The 20,246-nt window shown below is 41.1% G+C and overlaps 1 protein-coding gene across 2 annotated transcripts in view; it reads left to right on the plus strand.

Moving 5' to 3' along the window:
• The first annotated feature begins 1,621 nt into the window (after positions 1-1,621).
• The window catches only part of frem2b (FRAS1 related extracellular matrix 2b), a 50,844-nt gene continuing 32,219 nt past the window's right edge, over positions 1,622-20,246 (plus strand). For both annotated transcript variants that reach the window (XM_085379381.1, XM_085379382.1), the window contains exons 1-2: positions 1,622-6,809; positions 7,910-7,999. In XM_085379381.1, the coding sequence (XP_085235507.1) occupies positions 1,799-6,809; positions 7,910-7,999 (5,101 nt within the window). In that variant the 5' untranslated portion in view covers positions 1,622-1,798. The remainder of the gene's footprint in view (positions 6,810-7,909; positions 8,000-20,246) is intronic.

The raw sequence follows: 20,246 nt of genomic DNA on the forward strand, positions 1-20,246 counted from the left end.
CAATACCTTCTCTGCCATTGCTGCTGTCAGAAAGTCCTATTCATCTTCTTTTTCATTTTCTCTTGTAACTGGGAGCTGTCAAGGACTGGGAGCTTTGCCTTGCAGTTTGCTGGGCTAGATTTATAATTGGACCCTGTCAACAGTGTCCAGTGCAACTCAAGTGCAACGTTTGTTATGGCAGCTACTGTGTACTGATTTCAACACATGCCAGCTGCAAGATGGTTTGTGTGTCATTAATGCATAACTATTGGTAAGTGCAGACACAATGTGTGCGTCCACAAGCTTGTGGATGGAATGAAAAATCATCTAAAGGGGATCAAAAGAGAGGGAACGCAAATGAAGTCAGATTTTTCCAGGCACTGTAAAGCTCTAGAGTTGCTGCCTATTTACAGGGAATCTTAGGTATCTGTATACATACTACATACACAGATGAGCAGCTATTCCTGCAGGTGGGCTCAATGAATACCACGGCTGTGTTGTAGAAATCTGTCTTGCTGACATTTTAATTGAATGTGAGAACAGTAAAATACCACACGTGTTCAAGATTTTTCTTTTTTTTTCTTTTCCATACACTCCCCTTTGGACGTATGTCTGATTCTACCAGACAAATTTCTTAATCTACCAGATTTGTAATTCTTATCTGACTGTGCAGCAGTGCTCATGGCACCAAAATCAACCCTACTTGGAATAAAATTCAGTCATTATGTCCTGCCCTGCTGTGTAGTGCAGTATCTTTGTGGGTGTTCTTTTCATCAACACTGGTTCTCCAGGTAAGTGGTACAGAGAGAGGTTCATGACTGGGCTTGTCAGCTTGTCAGAGGAAAGTGCTCTGCTGGGGAAAGCACCTGACATCTGGAGGACCTCTGCGATTAGATTGCCCTAGCAAGAAGCAGGACAATGTTCCCACATGATTTGGATAAATAGAACTTTTGATCCCATTAGGAGTGGATTGCGAGCAGGGTTAAAAAAAAAAAAAAAAGAGTTGAGGACTGCCTTCAAGGCATAATTTGAATCTCTAGTGACAAAAACAGTGACTTCTTAAATAAAACAGAAAACATTAAGACAGTTAATCCTGCAAATTGCAAATTGCACGAGATATTAATATAATCATAGACCAAATTTTCCGAAATGGATTAAAAACAAACAAACACAGTGAGTATTAAAAAATGTGAGTTTGGAGGGTAATGAAGACGTGCAGAGCATATTCACTCCAGCGCAACCCAGGAGAGGGAGACAAAGCTCTTCTGCACTCACATTGATACAGCTGGACTTCTCATTCCCTTATTAATGTGGATATTTTGGAGTAATTCAACTATATTTGAATGTATATTTAATAAAGACCGCTAGTCTGCTTTTGGCGTGTTTAAACGAAGTAACTTGCTCACATATCTTATTGCAAGTTCTGCTGGGGACATACGCAAAGTCACGTCTAATACATAAATAGCACCACATTCTTTTACTAAATGAAACTGAGCGTTTATCCGACGCGACATTCTTTTTCCACCCAGAATGACACAAACCACGTCCATTTAAAACCTGGCTAACGCGTTCCGGAGGAGAGATATCGACCAATTGGCTGAGTGGAGGGCGTGGCTCTCCTTACTCCAGCTAGGCAGGAGTATGAAGTTTGGACTATCAGTGCACAGCTACTGTGAGAGAATGGTGCACCTCAGTGCTCACAGGTGCGTGATATTATCCAACTCCGATTTTGTACTCTTGCAACTTTAACCGAGGTACGCGGTTTACAAGGTTGCATGCACAAAGTTGAAGGTGTTTCCTCTGCAGTTCCACTCTACAAATGGCTTGGATTATTCACCCGCATCTGCACGGGACTGGCGCCGCTCTGATTCTGCTCGCAGTGATTCTGACAGGTGATGTGGTTGCACAGGTTTTTGACAGCTATGGATTATCATACGCTTTGAGGGCTGAGCTGTCAGAAGACACGATATTGGTTGCCAATAATGGGATACGCGTGCCTTTCGGGAGATCAGTCTTCATTGATCCCATCAACGATTTGGTTATCCAAGTTCAGCCCGGTGATAGATGCAGCATAACAGTCCTAGACAACGATCCTTTGTCTCAAAGGCCTGGACACCTGTCTCCGAAAAAGTTTCCGTGTGAATTTGGTCCCAATGACGTGAAGTATTCTCACTTTGGCTCTCGGAGTCCCCCGAAGGATAGAGTGAGGTTACAACTCAGGTACGACACGCAAACGGATACAATTATAATACCTTTTATGATGGAGGTGGAGGTTATTTTTACACAGCTGGAGGTGCTGACGAAAAACATGCCGCTCACTGTTGAAAAACTGCTCGGCACAAGTAATCCCATCGATAAGAAAATTTTAGAATTCACCTATGATAGAAGTGCGCATCAGTGCAAAATAGCTTCCCTCTCCAGTGGCAATGTGCTGCCCAGGTATGGAAAACTTGTGGATGAAGAGAGCCTCGGAACAATGGTGGACTGTGATGAGTTTATTAAAATGAACACCCGTTATCAGCACACTTTCGCTTTGAAGTCACCTAACAGAGATTACATTCCGATGGTTGTGGAATTACATGATAAAGAAGGCAATTTGCTCAAGCAGGAATTTTTCCAGATTCTGGTCAGAATCAAAGAGGGTGAAGACAACATACCTCCTAAACCCAGCTTTGTTGCCATGATGATGATGGAAGTAGATCAGTTTGTAATGACAGCAATAACCACGGATATGCTGGCTGCAGAGGATGTCGAGTCTAATCCTGATGAATTAATCTTCAATATTACATCTCCCCTGTCCTTTGAGGAAGGCTACATAGTAAGCACTGATGATAGGAATTTGCCAATAACCTCATTTTACCAAGGAGACCTCAAAGAGCTGAAAATTGCCTACAAGCCCCCTGCTGTGGATTCGGACACTGAGAGGATTTTCCAGATTGAGTTTGAGGTTGTGGATGGAGAGGGAGCTGTGTCAGATCCTTTTGCTTTCATGATTGTTGTAAAGCCTATGAACACGCTGGCCCCTGTGGTTACTAGGAATACTGGACAATTGCTGTATGAGGGTCAGTCCAGGCCTCTGTCCAGTTCACAGAATCTGGAAATCAGTGATGAGGATAATTTAGAGAAAGTCAAAATGACTGTTATTGATGGCCTGAGGCATGGTGAATTGACTGTTCTTGGCTCCAGGAGGAAATTTTTCACCCCAGCTGACCTTGATGCTGGTGTAGTAATTTATCAACATGATGGCAGTGACACGTACAGTGATAATATTGTTTTCAGAATGACAGATGGCACAAATGAGGTGGAGTTTCTGTTTCCTATTACTGTTGTGCCGACAGATGACGAGCCTCCCATTATAAATGCCAACACTGGTTTGGTTTTATTCAAAAACCAAATGATGCCTATCACCTCGCTTATGCTCAGTGCAGCAGACATCGACTCAGAAGATTCCACAATTAAATTCACAATCGAGCCTCCTTTTTCCACACTGGGACAGGTGATGCTGCGTCAGTCTGAGGCCCCAGAAGACCCATCAACCTGGAAGTTTAATACAGAGGACGAAATGTATGAGAAAGTAGTGACTGAATGGCTGCAGCAGGATATTACTGATGGTAAACTGTTTTACAAGCACATTGGACCTCACAGTACCAGCACAGTCATGGATCAGTTTGTGTTTACGGTTCAAGATGACAATGACCCACCAAATCAATCAGGTCAAAGCTCATTTGACATCAAAATTCTCCCTGTTGACGACCTTCCACCTGAACTGTACCCTGGGGCGACGCTGCAAATGACTGTGCATGAGTATCAGCTTACTTACTTCCGAAAGAAATTCCTCCGTTACACTGACCTCGATTCAGACGATCGTGATCTCAAATATACAATCGTGCAGCCACCGACAGACACAGATGAGAACAGCCCTGTTGTACTCGGAGCTTTGGTATTGACTGAAAATCCAAACACCGAAGTCACAACTTTCACTCAGGCTCAAATCAATCACCACAAAATAGCTTACAAACCACCTGATCTTGAGCTTGGAATTACCACTCATGTTTTGCAGTTTAGATACACTGTTGAGGATGTTTCTGGGAATACTGTAGAAGGGGTTTTCACTATATTTTTAAAGCCTGTGGACAACAAGCCGCCTCAAATAAAGAACTCTGGATTTACTGTGCTTGAGCGTGGCAGACATATCCTTACGAGTGCTGAGCTGGACACCTCTGACACAGACACGGAAAAGAAAAAGATAACCTTCACCTTAACTCAGCCACCACTGCATGGTCAGGTCCAGTTTACATTCATTGATATGACCAAAGGAAATGCTTTCAGTCTAGAGGATATTGCAAATGGCCTAATTTCATACATTCATAATGGAGATGAATCAACAGTAGATTCCATACAAATAGATGTCAGCGATGGGGTGCACATAGTCCCAATTACTATAAAGATCAATGTGAAGCCAATTGATGATGAGGCTCCAACTATAAGTCTTCCTGCTGGCACAATTGGCTCCTACATAGATGTACTGGAAAATGGAGCAACAGAAATCACAAGTAATGTCATTCAAGGAAGAGATGAGGACACAGATGACCTCAGATTAACCTTCATAGTTGAAGACCCGCCGTCATTGGGTGAAATCCTGGTTAGAGGTGTTTCATCGGGCACATTCACCCAAGCTGATATTATTAATGGCTTTGTGGTCTATGCTCACACAAGTGGGGAGATAGGCTCAAGCACAAAGGAGGACTTTTTCAATCTCACTTTGACAGACATGTCTGATGAGTGGACTGTCGGAGGAAATAAGATCACAGGTGTCAGAGTGCATGTCACCATTCTTCCTCTGGACAGCCAGGCTCCAGAGGTCTTTGTGGGGCCGCAGTTCACTGTTGTTGAGGGAGAGAAGCATGCCATTCAGATTCTCCACATAAGCGCAGATGATGTCGACACCCCCAGCGATGACCTTCTATGTACAATCATCGTACAGCCGACTTCAGGGTATGTGGAAAATATTTCCCCAGCCCCAGGCTCAGAGAAATCCAGGTCTGGAACAGCTATTAGTGCTTTCACCATCAAGGACATCAAACAGAATCACATTTATTATGTTCAAAGCATTCACAAAGGAGTCGAGCCAGTAGAAGACAGGTTTACATTCAGATGCTCTGATGGCATCAATTTCTCTGAAAGGCACTTTTTCCCCATCTCCATAATCCCCTCTAATGATGAAAAGCCAGAGATTTACATGAGAGAGTTTGTGGTTATGGAGGGCATGAACATAGTTATTGACACTCCCATTCTGAATGGTGCTGATGCTGATCTCCCCTCTGATCAGCTGACATTCATCATCACCAAACCCCCCAAGCATGGATTTATTCTCAATCAGCTCACTACTGGCACCGTCCCTGTGTCTAACTTTACCTTGGATCAGATCAGGGAGGCCTCCAGCTACGTGTATGAGCATGATGACTCAGAGACCACAGAGGACAGCTTTGATATTGTTCTTACAGATGGAAAGTTCAGTGTGGAGAAAACAGTCATTGTTATGATTATCCCTGTGGACGACGAAACCCCAAGGATGGCAATCAATGATGGTCTTGAAATAGAGATAGGTGATGTGAAAGTCATTAACAGCGATGTTTTAAAAGCTACTGATCTGGACTCTGAGGATAGCACGCTAACATATATAATTCGATACGGACCCAGTCAAGGGTATTTGCAAAGAGCGACGCCTTCAGGGACGTTGCAAAATATCACAGTTGGAATGAATATTACACAAAGCGAGGTGGATCAGGGTCTGATTGTGTACATCCACAATGGACAAGAGGGAATTCGAGACCTCATCAAGTTTGATGTGACTGATGGCATCAACCCTTTGATTGACAGATACTTCTATGTTACAATCGGCAGCATAGACATGGTTTTCCCTGATGTGGTCAGTAAAGGTGTATCTCTTAAAGAGGGTGGCAGGGTTACTTTGACAACAGACCTCCTCAGTACCAGTGACCTCAACAGCCCAGATGAACACTTAGTTTTCACAATCACCCGGGCACCAGTCAGAGGACACCTGGAGTGCACAGACACACCTGGGATGCCCATCTCATCCTTTACACAGCTCCAGCTGGCTGGCAACAAAATCTACTACATTCACACATCGGATGACGAAGTGAAAATGGATAGCTTTGAATTTGAAGTGACTGATGGCTATAATCCCGTGTTCCGCACTTTCCGCATCTCCATCGCTGATGTGGATAATAAAAAGCCTGTACTGACGGTACACAGTCTGGCAGTGACAGAGGGAGAAAACAAACTCATCACACCTTTTGAGCTAACAGTTGAAGACAGGGACACCGTTGACCGTCTCTTGAAATTCACAGTCACTCAGATTCCAGTTCATGGTCGCCTGCTCTTTAACAACACCCGGCCTGTCACCTCATTCACAAAGCAGGACTTGAATGAGAACTTGATCAGCTACAGGCACGATGGCACAGAGAGTACAGAGGACAGTTTCTCCTTCACTGTCACCGATGGCACTCACACAGACTTCTATGTCTTTCCCGATACTGTATTTGAGACCCGAAAACCTCAAATGATGAAGATTACCATCCTCTCCGTGGATAATGGTGTACCACAGGTTCTGGTTAATAAAGGTGCTCCAACACTGCGGGTTTTGGAGACAGGCCACTTAGGCTTTGTGATCACTAGTAAGACCCTGAAAGCAGAGGACAGAGACAGCATTCAGGACTCTGTGACCTTTAGGATTACTGTAGCCCCAAAACATGGCTACCTTATCAACCACGCCAGAGGAAATGCAACTATCAACAGCTTCACGCAAGGTAAGAAGGCTGCTCTTTAAAACTTTTCAGTCCTGTGACATTCTGATGGATTTGCAATCTCCTGCAGTAAAACTCACGTAGAAGACTTTTCAAAATATTCGGAGCAGTCTGATGTGAATTTAATCTTACCCTGCTTTTACTTAGACTTTTAAATGGCCTTACTCCAATGGTCTTAAAAATCATAAACTTTTTGTTTTCACTCTAGAGAGCGCCTGTTTACAGAAAGAAGTATGCTAGTGCCTCAGGCTGACTAGTTCGCTCTGGAGGAGAGCATTTTTCAAACAGTGCCTAAAACATTTCACTTTGGAGGAAACTTAGGGTGGTTTGTGCTTTACCAGAGGAATATAACAGTAGACAAGAGAATTACAGACGTGATGATAAATAATGTGAACATGCAAACATGTCAGAGGGAGAGAGATGCGGTATTCTAGCTCCCAGCAAATCACTGGCTTTGTAAATAACATGGTGCAGTACAGAAGTTACATTTCAAACAGACCAGAGGGGTGTCTTGGTAATGGTAAATATCAGGATAGCAGCCACAGTCAATATTCACGTATTCCCTGCTTTTATTTACTAAGCCACTGTGAGATGCTTTCCCCTAGAGGCCTGTTCAATATTTCAAGAGTTCTCACAAGAGTAAACAGACAGTAAATAAAGACACTATCTCCTGGGCATTTGAAAGTTTAGGCTACACATTTGTATGCATCTGTCCCTTTGAAGGGAGATATTCTGACATAAAATATTGAACGCAGCAAGTGGAAACTTTGCAGTTTTTAGTGCTATAAGGAAGCTTGTCTAGCACCACGCTATCAAGATGGCAAGCAGACAGACTGCTGTGATGGCATCCCACGAGTCAAGCTGGTCTTAATGTCCGGCATCATTCAAGAGTCTTATTTGTTTACAGCCCTTTCAGGCAGTTCTTTTTGCTCGGATTCCCCTGGTGCTGTCAGCGTGCACATTTAGGCACACAGGCACAAAGACACTGACAAGTAGATAGGAACAAACTGAACATATTTTGTTAGTTGTTTTTGCCAAATAGCTGATGCAAAATTTTGTGAGCAGGATTTTTCTTGTACTTATGTAAATGTGCTCTTTTTCAGCTGAAATTGACGACATGAGCATATGCTATATTCTGAGGGATGGGGACAACGCGACAAACGACATCTTTTATTTCTCCATTGAGGACAGCGGTAAGTTCCTCAATTTAAACATCCACTCTTGGAGTTATATTGAGTGATAGCCGTTAAATTTGAAATGAGTCTGTGACACGCTCACTTTTGAGGATGTTACAGTGAATTTGTCACGCTGTTGCTGTTTAATAAATTCAGATTTCTCTAAGAAGGGTAAGGCTTGAATCCACTCAACAATGTGCCTAATTAGGCAGAATTACAAATCAAAAGGCATCTGCAAAGATTGCAGAGATTTCCATTATTTCAGCTTAAGTAAGTGAGATAACAGGCATGCAGTGAAATAGAAGGAAAGATGTACTGTTTCTGGGTAGCTTCTGTTTATGCTCTGGTGAATTTCATTCCACCAGCATTTCGGAGAAAAAAGGAATATTAGATCTTTTACGCCTATTAAAATTTTATTCAAATATTTATTAGTATATTCATTAGTTTGTCCTACTGCAAATGATGCCATAGGTAGGTCAGTCTTTTAGCACCTAATGTAGTCGCTCATTATTTTTTAGAAAGTAATGATTGATTTAGCCAGTTACTAATTAGTAGAGCTGTAGATATGTAATCAGACGCAGGCTCTGTGAATGGTTTGAGGCAATCATGCCGGTGTTGCCGATTAGCAGAAGCAGTGTGCCTGACAGTGTGTCCTTTCTGCTATCCTTCAGCTGTGATGAGTGAGCACAAAGGACGGCTCTAATAGGGGCCCTCTTTTCCCACAAGCACCTCGGCGAGCTCCCATTCTCATTTCTCATTTTCCGTGCCTTCGGTTTGATATTTGACAGGTTAAAATCAATCTCAACAGGTGGATGGGGCGCTAATAAGAGATGACTCAAATGCAGGAGCTGGTACTGAATATCAGCAGTTGAGCCCATGCAGATTTTTTTGTTGCTGAGTGAGGGCTCAGTCCCTTATTATTGTCTCACTTGGGCTTTCTTTTTTTGTTTTGTTTTAATGGATCTCTGTGGGCCTCTCTTCCTCTTTGTCACTTTCTTTCTCTGTGTACCTTGCTTGATGCTTGATGACACACATATCCCCACACTGGTAGTTTATCTTCCAGACTGGCAATTAGATTCACTCCTTTCAGCGCTCACTGCGAGACTTCAAAACAGCTTTTGTCTTATTCCGTCCTCAATCATAGTTATGTCCTCAAACAAAACAAAGCATAAAATGGCAACTATCAGATACAGTGCACCTCTCTAAAATGTCATTCTTTGATATGAAAATTGTACTTTATAGTGGCACCTAAAGAGCTTAACAAATTGATGAATGATCTCATTGGATGGCTGATCCATAAGGACTCACCACGTACTGCAGTGCAGTTTTTGAGGCAATCAGTGAAGATTTTTTTTTAAAATAAGATTTAAGCTGGGCTGGTGGCTGCCCTAAATCCCTAGACAGAGCCTGCAGCTCTTTGAACAGCCGTGTTGTGGAGGAGCTGAATGCCGTACACTGGCACACAGCTGCACTATGTCATGTTCAGCAGTGGAAAACATTCTCTTTCTCGCTTCAAGTTCATTGGGAAATTTACCAAATGCACTTGGCAATGCTATGAGTGTGAAAAGTTGCTTTTCATGTTGCAGCTGTTCAGTGAGATTCCACGGGTTTATGCCAATAGTTGTGACGAACTGTGAATGTAGTCACATTTTCGAGTATGCGCCTGCTGCTGACTTCTGATTACCATAATTTGTGTGCTTAAGCGTGCTGGTCATTGTTTAAACAGCACATGTGCAAAGCTATTGGATTTATTTATTTACTGTTTTTCCCTCTTCCAGGTGAGGTCATGTATTGGGTTTTAGTACACCACACAAAGGCCTATAGGATTTCTTCTGGTTCCATTGTCAGTCCAAACATAAAGTGACTGTCTGCACTTATTACAGGGCAGTACGCTAATTTACTCCCGGCATGTATTCTCACAAAGGAGGATGAATGGAAAGTGCAAAGCCATTCATTGTGCTCCATCTAAATACTTATGGCAGTCTCACTTCTAACCACAAGCTTGCTTTAATTGTAGAAGCTGACATCATAGTTTTCCTAATAGATGGGTTGTCTTGTTAACCAGGGTACAGTGTTGGATTTTAATCTGAGCTGCCAGAGCGTCAGTTCCTCTTTGCAAGAATGTATTTTCTGACTTCTACATGTTTCTAATTGTAAATGGTGAGTTCAGAGCCCAAATGTGAAACTGTGCTAGACCTGACTCGCTCTCATCCATTGTGTAGCACAGTTGTATTAGAGTATCGACTAAAGTAATGACCTGTGCTTTAAGCAGGCAGATATTTTGTTTACCTTGATTAATTATGTTTGTGCAATTTAGGCGGTTTCACTTGATTAACTCGGCCACATAAAGAGAGGAGATGGGCTTTTTACTACAAGTAAAAACAACTGGGCCACATCCCAAAGTGCTTAGCATTTTTAATTAGTGAATAGAGTTTCTTACAAATTACAACTTTTAATCCTGTTAGTGTATAAAAAACAGAATAATATTGAATTTACTTCCAAATTATGCTGCATTTTATGTGCAGTGGTCTACAAATGATTTGTGCATTTTTTTTTAATCTGATTTATTTTCCTCTTGAATTTCTTTAGCATCTTAAAGTTGATACTGCTGGCTTTTAAAGCTGCATTTAAGGTGTTTTTGCCAAAAAGGAGACCACAGGATGAATGTTACCAGTGATGCTTGTGTATAATTTTTTGTCATCCTTGTCAGAGCTTTAAATTAATCATTCCAAATGACTAAATTCACACATTTTAACTTGTAGAGATGTCTGCTGTTTTGAAGAAACTGTTGCCCAAATGGAATGTCGATTTTTTTCGGAGGGGGGCTTGTATCTGTGTGCCTGTATGTGTGCTGCCCTTGTTATTCTAACTCAGTTAATTGTTGTGTTTTGATGGACTCCAGCTCTCCCCTTGTCTCCTAGGGATTCAGTTGCATTCAGGTGAGCTTACCTGAGCACACACGAGCCCTCGCATTCCCAGGCAGTTGTTTATGGAGCTGATTCCCTGTCTGCTTCCAGCCAGTCAGTCAACCTCACAAATGTTCTTAATGACAGACACAATGTAGTACTCTTTGTTTTTTATTCCAGGCGCTCAGTGCATTTTTATTTTTTATTTTTTATTTTTATTTAAGTGAGCTACAAAAAGGCAGCAAAAGATCATTAATAGTTTGGGAAAAGAAACGTATTTTTAAGGTCAAACTCTGCAGGCATGCACAAAATGTCCATGTTTTCCTCATTTGACTAATGAGACTCGTTCGCTGTAAGAAGCATAGAGTATGTAAGTCAATAATTTCTAGTGAAATGGGTCAGCAGTGAAAAGAAAAATAGAATCACTTTCTGTCTGGAACACATTTTCTCACATGGAAAGAGACAATAGGGTGCATGTCTGCAGAGCCCACCTCTACAAGCGTGTTTTGTTTGTTATTTCTTCTTCGTGTAACAAGATAAGTTCAGGTCACCGTGCATACCTCGACCTAATAAATCCTCCAAACCATTTTTCACCTGCAGTAACATCTGATATGTATGTTGTCAACATAACTTCCATGTTATCGGTGTGTAATCTCTTGTGACAATGGGTGCATACTCCATCTTCTTTGTCTCCCCTCCTAATTCCAGGCTTGGGGGGGGGGGGGGGGGGATTATCTTACTCCCCATTGCGTGCTAGAGTACAACAAAAGTAAGTGTAGAACATGCACTCACATGCAGTTGTGAGGTTAGTATAGCTATATGCTATAATATCCCCATCACCGCACAGGAGATGACTCTGCAGTTTTGCAGCGTTTCTAGCCTGCTATTAATGAAACTGTCTCTTCTATACTTTCTTGTGGGGTATAACATTCCTCTGTCCTTGGGACCACTGGTATGAATCATATTCATAAAGTATGCTTTAAGCTTCAGCAAATTACATAGCTGGTCTCGTTGTAGTGATAGTTTAAAGGGGTTTCAGGGTGTTCGGTTTTCTTCACAGTCCAGCTGTGCTGCAGACAATAAAATAGGTGAAGTCGTTTTATTGTTATGGAAAAAGCATTTACTGATAAAACATCTGGGCTTTGATTACAGAGCTGTTCCTGAGGCACAGCTGCTGCACTTTGGGGCTGAAAAACTGAATTACAGAATGGATTTAGACTAATCATTTTAGTTGGAGAGTGATTTGCGTCCCTTATGTCGTCAGCAGCTAACTTTGTGTTATAATTTTCTCACTAGTCTGCATTGCAGTTATATTTGCAATGTTTACCACCCAGCAGCAGCCTTCTCTATTCAGCACAGCATAACGAGGTGTATGTGCAAGTTTGCTTTCCTTTAATGTGTGTGTGAAGCGTAGAGACGACTTAAATGAAAGCATATCCGCAAAGAGCTGCTGCGACTAACCAAACAGATGAAAAACCTGTGCTCATCTGTGAGGGGATCAAACATTCGCTGTTATCTAGCAGTCTTGAGCCAGCGAAATACTTTAAAAAAAAAAGATTAAAATGCTTTTATTGATGATGAAAAGATGATAGTAGAATTCTCCGAGGCAGGAACGCCTAAATATGTTTCAAGAGGTTTCATTGTTCTGAAATGATTTAGGCACTGAATAAGCCAATGAATTCTCTTTTTTTTTTTTTGTTCAGATTTCTTTGCCCAAGTCTGTTGGATCACTTTCAGGCCGTCTGTTAGTGCTGTGCCTCCTTTTTTTTTATTGCTGTTCATTTTGCTCCTGAGTGCAGATTACAGCTCCGTATTTACAATCTATATTTAGTCCAAAAGGCATATTCTGCTGCCTCAAATGCATCAGAAAAAGAGAACACCAAATCCATTAATGATAGATAATGATTTGGAGCAGCCATGACAATGTCACATTTATTTTTCATTGTGGTGTTTGTGCTGATTACAGCAAAGAATGTGGGTGATTTGTTGCTTAAACATCTAGGGAACTTACTGATTTATTCTGATCTGCTTTAATTTTCCCATTAGAAAACAGAAGGGAAACCCTGTTTGATGATTTTGCTCTCTCTGTCTTTATGTGCTGCCAAAGTGTATGTTGCCAAGGTTAACAAAGCAAAGGCAAATTCCCAAAAGTATAGAAACCTCAGGCCCAGGCTTGTTCTCCGAATGATGATGTGTGTCGTCATTGCTGCCTTAGGTTATCAGTCTAGCAGAACTGAGATTCCTCTGGTGAAAATCCCCATTATGTGGAAAAAAAGGGTTAAAGTTTGTGTCATCGGGTTTTAGGACGGCCCCAGACAAATTGAGTCATACTTAAAATAAATATAACAGGGGCAGAACAAAAAGGAAATAAACTTTAGGTCAAATTAAACTATTCAGGAATTTATTTTGCGTTATTATGTCACAATATAAAATATCACTTTCTTTTCATGCTCTGCGATGTGTCCTGTGTGATTTTTGGCCTCATGAAATCGCCCGATGGGACTGTTTTGACAAACAGCAGGGAATCTGAGTGTTTGTGATGCTACAGTTGCTGCTGTAACAACTCTCTTTTCACAGGAGTAGAGCTTTTGTTCACTTTTGAAAAATCACTCTGGATAATGTGTTTCTGGCCCCTGAATCCCAGCAGTGGACCAGAGCTGCTCCTCTCCGCCCTGCCGCATGATAAGCCACTGACAGCTGGGCCGAGGCTGTAGTGTGTCACAACTCTCTCCAGCTATACTTGGGTTTCATGATTGGAGCCCTTTGCACGCTGCACCTCCTTTGTACACATTTTTCATGCACGTTCACATTCGCGTACACAAAGCATTGACCGTCTTTCCATCACTGGGCCAGCTGTCTGATTTCATAATCAGAGATGAGGCTGGCGCTGCTAAAATGTTTCATCAAGATGCTTGGCATCAGCTACAGTTTAATTGATAACGGCTTTGTCTTTGATTTCAAGCTGTTGTCTCTTTTGATTAGAGTGCTGTGATGTAGAGCAGAAACAACACCAGCTTCTTTCATTGTGATATCATCAGCATATTATTGAGGAGGGACAGAGGGGTTCAAGTTAGGGGTGCGAATACATCACGGATCGGTTGCACTGGTGATAGACAGATTAATAGATGAAGTCAGGCAGGAGTCTCTTTGGACTATATTGTTTGCAGATGAGATTGATTTGTAGCGAGAGTAGTGGCACGGTGGAACTGAGCCTGCAGAGGTGGAGGTATGTTCTGGAGAGAAGAGGAATGAAAAGTAGTACATGCAAGACAGAATACATATGTGTGAATGAGAGAGAGAGAGACGGATGTAACAGTGACCCTACAAGGAGTAGAAATAATAAAAGTGGATGAGTTTAAATAGGTGAGGTCAGCTATCCAAATCAGACCATGTACACGGGAGGTGAAGAAGAGCGTATTGACATGGTGGAGTGACTGGAGATGAGTGTCAGCTGTGATTTGTGATGGATAGAAGCAACAGTGAAAAGGATGGTCTGATGGTAGATGTTTGGTTTAGAGACAGTGGCACTAATGAAAAGACAGGAGGCCAAGCTTTGGAAATGAGTGCATCAGAGGGACAGCTCAGGTCGAGTGGTTTGAAAACAAAGTTAGAGAGGCAAGGCTGAGATAGTTTGCACAGGTGCAAGGGAGTGATAGTGGATATATTGGACACAATATGTTGAATATGGAACCACCAGGCAGGAGGCAAAGTGGAAGACCACAGAGAAGATTCAAGGATGTAGTAGAAGGAGGACGTGCAGAGCGTTGGTGTGACAGAAGAGGATATTAGGGACAGGGTGAGGAGGAGGCAGATCACCCGAAAGAATAAGAATAAGAATAAGTTTAGTATATAAATATGCAAGGGAAATATATACAGTAGAGAGGAACTGAAGATGATACGCATTTAGACACAGATTCACTTGAGAAGGTTTTTATTTTCGCACATGGTAGGAGTGTGTCTCTGGGCTCTCGTCTCATGAAAGGTGCTGATGAAACCCTTTGGGAATTCTGATCAAGCTCCCACTCACCATCACCTCCTTTCTATAAGTGTAGCCTGATACTCAGGATATGAGGAGTCATCGTGTGGAGAAATGGATTGGGAGGTGGGGGGGTAGTCATAGAAGATGAAAGATTGAAGTGCTTTGTTGGTCCCTGTATTGGTGAGGGCAAGGCGTCAAGCTGCTTCCTGTCGCCTGTAGCGACGGCATGAATGTGCTGATGTGCACTTCACTCTCTAAACACTGCCTGTGTTGACAAGGTGTGAGAGCGCAAATGTAGTAGGTAAACTCTGCATGAATTCAGCTGGATCTACATATGAATATAAATGATTTAGAGTTTGCTATAGATTTGATTAGCCGTGAAGAAATGTTATGTAGTCAGTAAGTATCAAGCTTCTCTCCATTTCAAGGAATGTATGACAGCCTCAAACTATGGTTATTTAATTCAGACAACATTCCCGTCGCTCACTTCATCTATTCTCTTATATTTTTTTACAGAGCTGAAGGCAGTGCATATCAGTATTTTTCCACTACTGGTCAAGTAATATGTCCCACCAAAAGTTGCATTTGATATGTGAATCAATTCTTAGTTATTTGTCTTACATTGCATTTTCTAAAATTTGTTTTGGCTTATATCAGTTTGAGAAGCACAAAAATAATTCAAAGACAGCCGTGGAAATGTCCAGCACTCAGATGAACCCTTCCCCCCATTAAGAAAACTCAGGAATGTCTTGCTGCCAGAAATTAACTAGACCATGCATGGGCTTATCTTGGTTTTCCAGCACATGAGCTTGGAGTGAAGTGAAGAGTTACATATTAGCAAGAAAATGGGACAAGAGACAGAAATAAAGGCCAAAGGAAGCAAGTTGAGACAACTGAGCAGTCTGGTAAAGAGGTTGCATTTTACTGCTTATTTTTTCAGGCGACTGGCTAAAGCCACTATCCTCGCCACCAAACATTACTTCAAACGTGATCAGTGGTTAATAAGTCATATGTATGAGCAGAAAATATGGTGCGATTAAAGCTTCGAAACATCAGGTGCAGATTTCATTTCAACTTTAAAAAGAGGTGATAATGTTTTAAAGAATATTCAGTGTGAAATTTAACAAAGCAATCTGAAGGTAAGAATGACATTTCTGCTCTCTTGTAACTCCAACATTCATCTCTTGTCCTTCATGTCTAATAGTTTTCAGTCTGAGAAATATTCAGATTCATTACATCGCATTACTTTATTCCATTCCACGGGATGCCAGGTAATTGTGCTCCCTACAACACTGTGTGCTTTTATGTGGTAGCACACAACACAGTGGTCTCTGAAGAGAATAAATTTAAATGATAGTATTATGCAATGTGGTATACTCCGAATAGAGGTCTTGCAGCACAGAACTCATCCATGCAACGACAAGAGTATATCTGACTTTGTACCAGAAGTCGGTTTTCATATCATAAGGTTCACTGTCACCAACAATGACTTCCAGAAGCTATTTTGACAATGATTCAAAGGCCAGAAAAAAAAAAGAAAAATCCATTGGATTGCCTAAATTAAATATTGCATCCTTAGAAGTACTCTTCTTTTAACATGCCAGCAAATATTTTTGAACCCAGGGCTTGTTCTGCTGCACAGACTAATCTTCAGTCCAATATTAAAAGGAGAAGACAATAACAACACTAAGTCCTTAGACATTTTCTTCGCTCTTTTCATGAATGCAGAACAGCATGCTTATCTTTAAAATGCAGGTTTGCACAGTTCTACTCAATGGCTTCTTTTCATCCATCATAAACAAAGGGCCAACAGTTATTTAACACTTCTTTAGGAATTACCATTTCAGCTTTTTAGGGAGCATTTCGCTCCAAGGCAAACGCTTTACTACATGTGAGGATTTGCAAGTAACAACTGTGAAATGCAGCTGAAACATGTTGTTATAGCCGAAGCCAATGGAGGCCGGCCCAACAGACTCGAGAAATGCCCGGCTTTATTAGTATGGAGCGCATGAGTCTGGGGGACTGGGATGGGGTTTTTTATTCTGTGGTCTCACACTGCTGCTTTCAGCAAACAGTCCACCATTATTCGGTCTGACAAGAGAGCAAACACTGAGCATTCAAGGGTCAAGAAAAAGCACGCCCCCCCCCTCTCTTTGTCAACTCCTGTCTTCCTGCATCCTTATGTTTCTTTGTTTTCCCTCCCATATTCGCACTTAGCCTTGTACCTCCTTGTTATTTTGCTACCTTTGTTCTTCTATTCAGTCGCCAGCAGTATTTGAGAGTTGGGATACATTTTGCATATGCACCTGTAACAATGTAAGCTCAGGCAGACACATTTTCTTCTGCCTGAGGTTGAGGCTAAGATAAGCTCAAAAGGCATGTTATTCTTGTATTCTTTACAGCATGCTATTTGGAAAGGTGTTTTTTTTTTTTTAAATAACTCCATGTAAACGAAACTCAAAGGCTTGCTAAAACAATTTTTGGCACCAGCTTCACTTCACGCAGCTTTTTCAGCAGGTCACAGAAGATTTGCACATCTACCTCAGCAGCTTATGCGCCACGGTGTTCATACTGTACATAATTGACTGGTAATGAGCAAAGAACTCCTGATTTGAAATCCACTGTGACCTTTACTTGTGAATGTTGAAAAAAAGCCCTGTAGTTGCTAATTCAGCCTTTTGTTGTAACTTCCCTTGCTATTGAGAGTTCAGGCTTATGCTCCGTAAACCGTGTGGCTGACTGTTAATTAAGACACTCGAGGCCACGTCCTCTTCGACAGGCTGGAATGCTATTCAAGGGCAATCAATGAATACTTTGTCTGAGCTCACCTATACAATCAAAATATACAAAGCCCTCAGAAGAGGCTTTGATACCTCTTTTGGAAAGAGATATCCTTCAGAAATGTGATGCACTTTAAATTCCCTGTGTATTAACTTTCATGGTTAAATTTCTAAACATTTGTTAAATCTTTATATATTGAAATTTATAACTTGAAATCTATGTCGATCGTGATTTTGTTACGCACTGTATTTTCATCAAATATAAGAAAAATGTAGAAAGTATTAGCCGTAAAGCCATGATAGAGGTCCTGGGCACTGGTATAGCTCACCCATATGCTGAAAGACTACTGCAGCGGCCTGGGTGTCCTCACTTTCCTGTCTGTTTTACTATCCTGTCAACATGCCTAAACACAAAAAGTACCTCTAAAACTATAGAAATAAGTCCTCACCTTGAGTGCTTGGCACAGTGCCCCATGTTGTAAAATCACAAAGTGCAGACATGCACTGCAGAGTTGGCTTCATGCTGCTTCTTAAGATTTCTGGAAATATTCTAATTGAACTAATATTTCCTCCCAAGGCTAATAGGATTGATATAAAAAGCCTGAATGTTTTCATTTGCAGTATGAGATGTCAGTGGTTTGTAAATTTTAGAAATGGTACATTTGTCTATTGTCAGGATAACTGGAAATTGGAGCTGCCCATGCAAGTCTATACTCTGAACTTGATAACTCTTTAAATGTTTTCATAAATAATTTATGAACTTACATATTTGAGAATAATAAACCTTTAAATGATGGCAATAATTTGCTAACATTTAATTTGTAAGATGGATGTTAGATTTTAATTAATTGTCAACATAACTGCCAACATATAAATGTATAAATGATCTGAATTTATACAGGCAGATTTGTGACTTTGAAACTGGAAATACAGTAGACGTTTTACGACGGATGTTTTTATTCCAAAAATGTATTCTTACCAGTTATTCTCATGTGTCTTTGTGATATCTGCACCCACAAATGACATCATTTGTGGCAGTGTGTGAAGACACTGGAGTGTGAAGAAGATTCCCAGGGAATGGGTGACCTTTCCCTACAGTCACATTGAACTGTACTTCCTCTGCCACATTTCTTTCCTGGGGATGAATAAAGGAGCCTCGTCTGAAATAGGAGCTCTGGGAATTGCTCATTGCCTTTTTACACATGCGAGTGGCTCACTGTGCAGTTTCCACAACAACCTGGTGCTGCAATTAGGAATCAAAAAGTGTAAACAGGATGACTGCTTAAAAGGATCCTTAGTGTCAAGAACAGGGTAGAAGAGAGTATTGAAATCATGATGTTAAGTGTTTTGAATTTCATTCTGCAGATGCTGGGTAGAATTTTTTTTTAATTTTCAGATACTTGTGAGGAGCTGATAATTTGATTCTGTTTTGATTTTGTAAAATGTTTTATGAAACTAAAAAAAATGCCTTTAAGTGTAATCCAATCATGGCCAACATAGTTATAGTTGTCACCCCATAAAGTCTCAGAGCAGAGATGTAATGCAATAAGGAGACATTAACCTTCTAAACAGCTTTAAAAAAAATCAGGATTTAGTCACTAAGGACAGGTAATTCTAACTGCTACACTTCAAATTTGGAAAGAGCTCTGAGAATTTAATCACCTTTGGGTTCAGATGTTAATCTCGAAGAACTTTCCCTACTGAGAGCAAAGCATTGCTTGCTTTAAGCCTTGCATGGCTCTCTGACCTGGCACCTTTGTACAAAAGCACCTCTCGCCTTTCTTTCAGCATTCACAAATCTTGCCCCAGAGTGACCACAGTGTGTTGGAGTGGACACAGAGGCAACAGCAGCCAGAAGGGACGCTGCTGGAGTGGCCAGATTTATGGCAGACCAGTTCCCTGAAAGTCTGTGCTTATAGAAAAGGACCTGTGAAATCATAACCATTCCAAATCTTTCAAGCCATGGCCAGCTCTCCACTCGTTACTGTGCATACAAGGCTTAGGGAGATTAGACCATATCGCTCTCTCTCTCTTTCTCTACTCTGCCATGTGCTTTTTTTCTTTCAACAGGATTATTAAATCCCTTTTCCCTTAATTGGAGAGGTGAAAAGTATGCTGGTATAGTCTCACACACCATGGACCTAAAAGCAAAGGTCATTTTATAGGAGATGATTATATAACATGTTTGCTTTCCATCACAGAAATTAACCATTGAAAGAAAATTAGGTATTGATTTGTCTCTTGACTTATATGTTCTCAAAGGCGACATTGCCTCCATTATGCAAATTAATTAAAGACGATTATACTAAAATCGCTAAAACCCTGGTTTCATAAAATCGATTACACACTAGAGATAAAATAAATAGCATGATTACATCTTTGAGGACACATTGGATTCTGATGAAATTTTAACCTACCTGTAAGATTGAGAAAGCAACCCAAATTATTCAAAGCAATTTTCAGTGTGACCATAAATATTCACCAAATGTAGCCAATTACCTCAAAGCTTGATGGCAGCCTGATCATTAGATGAGGTGTCTTGCTAATGATCCACATATTGAATAGACAGACTGATTTACACTTACCGACATTTTTTGATG

Source organism: Rhamphochromis longiceps, linkage group LG14 (assembly GCF_057381845.1).
Source record: "Rhamphochromis longiceps isolate RC_006_pf linkage group LG14, R_longiceps_female_GT1.1, whole genome shotgun sequence".
NCBI lineage: Eukaryota > Metazoa > Chordata > Actinopteri > Cichliformes > Cichlidae > Rhamphochromis > Rhamphochromis longiceps.